This window comes from Psammomys obesus, unplaced genomic scaffold, assembly GCF_907164565.1.
Source record: "Psammomys obesus unplaced genomic scaffold, mPsaObe1.curated_primary_1811, whole genome shotgun sequence".
Taxonomy (NCBI): Eukaryota; Metazoa; Chordata; class Mammalia; order Rodentia; family Muridae; genus Psammomys; species Psammomys obesus.
The window spans coordinates 10922931-10928181 of NW_026596073.1; the positions used below are offsets into that span (position 1 = coordinate 10922931).

The 5251-nt window shown below is 42.6% G+C and overlaps 1 protein-coding gene across 5 annotated transcripts in view; it reads right to left on the reverse strand.

Moving 5' to 3' along the window:
- The window catches only part of Cnot2 (CCR4-NOT transcription complex subunit 2), a 92827-nt gene extending 87893 nt beyond the window's left edge, over positions 1 to 4934 (reverse strand). For 2 of the 5 annotated variants that reach the window (XM_055625915.1, XM_055625911.1), the window contains exon 1: positions 4856 to 4916. In XM_055625915.1, coding sequence (XP_055481890.1) covers positions 4856 to 4860 — 5 coding nt within the window. In that variant the 5' untranslated portion in view covers positions 4861 to 4916. Of the gene's footprint in view, positions 1 to 3953; positions 4552 to 4855 lie in introns of those variants that run through there. The other 3 variants (XM_055625914.1, XM_055625912.1, XM_055625913.1) reach the window with 3 other exon arrangements.
- Between the last annotated feature and the right edge of the window lie 317 nt (positions 4935 to 5251).

The following is a 5251-nucleotide window of genomic DNA, read 5'->3' on the forward strand; positions in this document are numbered from 1 at the left end:
ATTATATTATATTATATTATATTATATTATATTATATTATATTATATATTATATTATATTATATGAGCAGTGCAACAGAACACCTGCCCAGTATGTGCCAAGGTTCTGGTTTGATTCTCAGAATAAAAAACAGAACAAAGACTAGAGAATTCCACCTCTGTAGGGAACTTTGGGCTAGACATTAGGAAGGAAAAGGTAGAAGAACAAACAAAAAGAATCCAACATCAAACAGTTTAAATCTAATAGGTCATGGCTACATATTGTAAATACAATTACCTTCAAGACACTGCAAGTCACCTTCCACTAATGCCTGTGGCCATCTGCAAAGTACAGCTAGAAATACAGATCCAAATACCCCATTCAAAAGCAAAACAGTATTAATACTGTATTACTAATATTCTTTCCTAAGTTCCACATGTTCTACAGAGACTTCTCAATAAGCTAGTTAAGAATAAAAAAGTAAAACTCTAAAAAGAGATTCAAGAAACAACTCCTAATCGAACAAACTGTTTTGCTGGAAGCATATTTCTTGAGACTCTAACTACTATGCATTACAGAAAGTACCAGGTGTGTACATGTAACCAAGACAAGAGTCCTGTCTTGTTCATGCTCAGACCTGCAGAGCTCTTGGTGGAAGAGAGAGATGAAAAGTAAATTAAGATCCATGGTGACACACTTGACACCCCTAGTCCTTTGCCTTACCATTATTGAGTATGTCACCATGGATCTTAATTTACTTCTAGTCAGAGGACTAGGGGTGTCAAGAAAGATTCCATGAAGAAAATGCGGCCAGAGATCTGAATAAGTTTACCAAGTAACATGTAACTCTCCCAACACACATACACAGCCACACATGAAAACACATGCTTATGCTTCAGAGTTAAGGGGCAAAAGCTGAAAACAGTTAACTCAATCTAAACAGACAAGACTTTCAGTTTGGCCATATGCAAAATGTGTCTAGCAAAAGGAAACTTTGTATTTTTCTAGACAATACAGTTTTACATTTGCATACTGTATAAGCATACATCCATATCAAAGGTCACACAATGTAAACTATTTTATCACTTCATAATGAAGCACTCTTCCCCAATGAGTTATATACTAAAACATATTTATCTTCATTTCAGAGAAAAAGCTGTCAGAAAATAGTAAGAATTCTATTTCTATAATATCCCTGATATTGATTCAATAAGCTATACCAGCATAATTTGTCCAGAGTTGAAATTTTAAGTAGAAATCAAAAGACAACACACAGAATAACCACAGAAACAAACAAACAAAAACCCCTACAACCTAAAGAGTTCAATAAATTAATCCAAGGTAAATATTAAAAAATAATTTTAGAACTTTAAGCCCTAATTTTCCTTATAGTTCCTTTCAAATGTAAATTTTCTATAGTAGATACCAACTTGGGCACAGCTTTTTCCCATATTGAAAATGTTACAATGAAATTCAATTCCTTCAAATATCAAAGGTAGAAATCATTCTTGGTCAGGAAGGACAGTCACCTGAATCAACAAGAACTATTTCTACCATAGCAGTAGATCTTTTGATTCATCACCATATGCACTTCCACTCAAATTATCAGGATAACTGATCAATTCTGCCTTTAGGTACCTTGACTTACTGTGTTTTGTGTCACAAAATCCATTAGAGGGGCTGGTGAGGTGGCTCAGCAGCACTTGCTGCTCTCCCAGAGGACCCGAGTTCAGTTCCTAGCCACAGTGGGCTTAACTCTAACCCTGGCTTCCTCCAGCCTCGGAAAACACTTGCACTCGCTTGCACATTACCCACATGTGAGCATACACCTACACATAACTTAAACACCACTCTTAAAAATACCACTAACGTCCAGATAAGAAAATCATACTTGATAGTATCTCTTCCTAAACTACCACCATTCGTGTAAGTTTTCCTCCAATGTCTACTCAAACATACGGACCTAGTCTCTTTCTACATGTGTGGTATCAAAATGAACTCTCCACAGTGAGTTTTTAATTTTTATCATGTGTAGTTGTATGTGGATACCAAAAGAAGACAACTTAAGAGAGTTGATTCTCTTGTTCCATGATGTGGGTCTCAGGGATCAAACTTAGGTCATCAGGCCTGGTGACAAATGCCTTTACCCAGTGAGCTATGTCATTCATTTGACAAAATTTTAATCAAAAGCTACATCACTTCATAAGAGTCCAAAATTGCAAACTTATTCATCCTGGTTTACTGCTACCTACTCATGTTCTATTTACACACAAAGGTCAAATTTTCTTATCAAGGAAATTCATTAATAAATAAGGAAATAACTATATTATCTCATGGAGAGTGAAAAAAATTCTGTAATGGTCCATCAAAGTTTAAGTTTTGCTAATATCAGCACCTACTTAAGAAAACAAAGTAAGAATTCTATTTCTAGAACATCCCTGATATTAAAGAATACGATAAACCAGTGTGATTTGTCCAAAGAGATGAAATTTTAAGTAGAAATCAAAGGACACCACACAGAGTAACTTCAGGAACAAGAAAAAAACATACTTCAAAAGTAATTATTTTATACTACTGGTAAATTAGAAATAATGGTAAACCTGTTCTCTTTAAGTTTAAAAAAAAAGCCCAAAAAGCACCCACCTTTATAGAGGAAAAACAAACCCACCTTTATCCTCTTTCTTTTAAAAAGGATATGATTTGGAGTTTTATTTCATTTTCAAAATCAGACATTTCTCAGATGAATGGGCTACAAGCTACTCACAGATGTCAATTTGCTTCACCTTCCATCATAGGCATTTATTCTAAACATTTTAAGAACTGAGCTTCCCACAGGCTGCGTTTACTGTGGTGCAGGTGACTCTCGGCCTCTACCACCTGGCAAGGTTACAGGCACCCCCAGACTGCATCTTTAGAACCAAAGTGCTCTGCCAACACACGTACCGCCTTAACCTCTGTGTATTAATGAAGCATTAACAGGGATGAAAAAAGTGAAGACATTATTTCTGGTCTAGAATTAAAAACTACTTACAAAAAAATCATTAAAAAATGAAAAAGGTTCCTCTTTAAAAGTAACGGTCTTGCAAAGGCAGCAAAAGTGAAAAGTGAAAGAAATTGTCTCGTCCTGTACATTTTGACCTTTTCCTTCAGCTTTAAGATAACAAGAACGAGATAGGAGAGCACTGCATATAGTCCTTATTAATGATCTTGGACCATTACGAAACATCAAAGACACAAAACTTGACCATAGGCAAATAATTAAATGCAAACACAATCTCAGTGTACTGGATTTTTATAGAACACTGGGATAAGATTACCTTACAAAATATCAAAAGATGAGTCCACTGACTTTTGAGAAGGAACTGTGGTCAAATATATCAATCATTCCCAAACATAAACTTGTAATGGAAGTATGCACTTTTCTATCTCATTCTCTCCACATAAATGAACCCCACTTATTTGTTTGGGAGGAGTAATCAATAAAGACAAGATTCCATATCTCAAAACTTCTCACTATGGAAAATAACAAAATGTATTCAGTAAATATGTCGTCCTTGTGAGCAAATTTGGTTAACTCAGTATCATTCGTTCTATCGTTTGCCAGGAAACTAAGGATCATATTGCTGTATTTTATTAGGAATTGTCCAGATAATTAAAGAAGAATTTTTGACTAAGAACTTTATGAAAATGAAGAGAAACACTCTTAACAACTTAGGTTTCCAGGTGTTGAAAAGTGGAGATGCCTCCTAGGAGTTCCAAGAAAGTGTAAGACTTTGTATGTAAGATTTTTGTGTATATATATATATATATATATATATATATATATATATATAAAATAACGTACTAATGGGGGCTAAAGTAAATGCAAATAACAAAAACTTAGAAATAATTTTACAAAATAAAATTACAATTAGCCTTTCCTAAAGGGCCTAAAGATAACAAGAATTATAAGCTTTCTCCTGGACAAACAGTACCTCATTAAGAACTACCGGGTTTCTCTGAAACTTATTTCTTCTATGAAACTTTCAAGTTAAGACTTAAGACAGCAAAAGGTAGAGAGGCCTCGGCGGAAACAGAAACCAGGGCTTGCCAACTTCACAGACAGAAGTGTCTCAGGTTCCTCCGCCGCCCCAGGACCATCCGAACTCAGTCTCTACACCACCGGGGAAGCTTCCCTCTTCGCGTACGGTGGCAGCAGCAGCAGCATCTTAGTTGCTCTCCTCCTCCCTCCACCTTGCAAGGCCCTTCGGTATCTCAGGGCCTGGAGGCTCCTGAGGCCCGTTAGCCAGTCCGATGTCCCCATCTTACACAAACAAAAACACACAAGTGGCGGAGGATGCGCGTGTACTGAGAGACTGGGAGGATTCAAGGAGCAGCAGCTGCCGGGAACGTGGCAGGGCAGTCTAGAGCGGCCGGGGCTCCTCAGATGCTGCCGCCTTCTCCTCTACCCCAGGAAGCAGCAGGGCGGCAGTGGCTGCTCCGCGCCGGCGGGAGCCGGGAGAGCCGAGTGCGGGGAAAGCCCCGCAGCGGTCGGCCGGGACCGGGCCTAGGCTCCGGAGGAGCTGCTGCTGCTGCTGCTGCTTCGGCGGCGGCGGCGGCGGCCCGAGCACGGCGACGCTTTACGTCTTGTCCACCCCGCCACACACCCCCTCCCTCCTCCAGCGCCGCCACCCCACTCCCCGCCCGCTCCGCTCTCCCTCTCTCGATTGGAGCCGAGACAAAAGCAACGGGAAGCGGCGGGCCAGGGCGCTACCCGTGGGCCCCGGGCGCGACCGGACTAGCCCCGAGGCATTCCCCCGCCTTGCGGGGGCCCTCAATCCGCCTCCCCCGCCGCGCGCCCCGCTGCCAGACTTCCGAAAATTTGCCAAAAACTCACCGCATGAATTTTCTTGTCCCGCGGATCCAAGATGGCGACGTATCCACCGCGGAGGCTGCTGGGAGCAAGACCTTTACCCTCTGACCCCCGCCGTGACCCCCGTCGCTCCGACTTCGCTCTAGGCGGCGGCAGGAGGCAGCGAGCGATTGCTCGCCGAGTGGACGGGAGTGTCGCCCGCACGCCGATCGACCGGTGAGGAGCGCGGCGCTCCCTGGGACCCTTCCCGGGGTCCCGCCGGCCGCCGCGGAGGCGCGGCGCTGCCCGGTGGCGAGGACCGAGGACGGGGCCTCTGCGGCCTCCGACCGTCTCCCGAGGCCCGCCCGCCCGCCACGCCGGGAGCTGCGGCCTGGGGTCCGAGCGCGGCCTCGGGTGCGGGGCGGGGAATGGGGGAGGCGG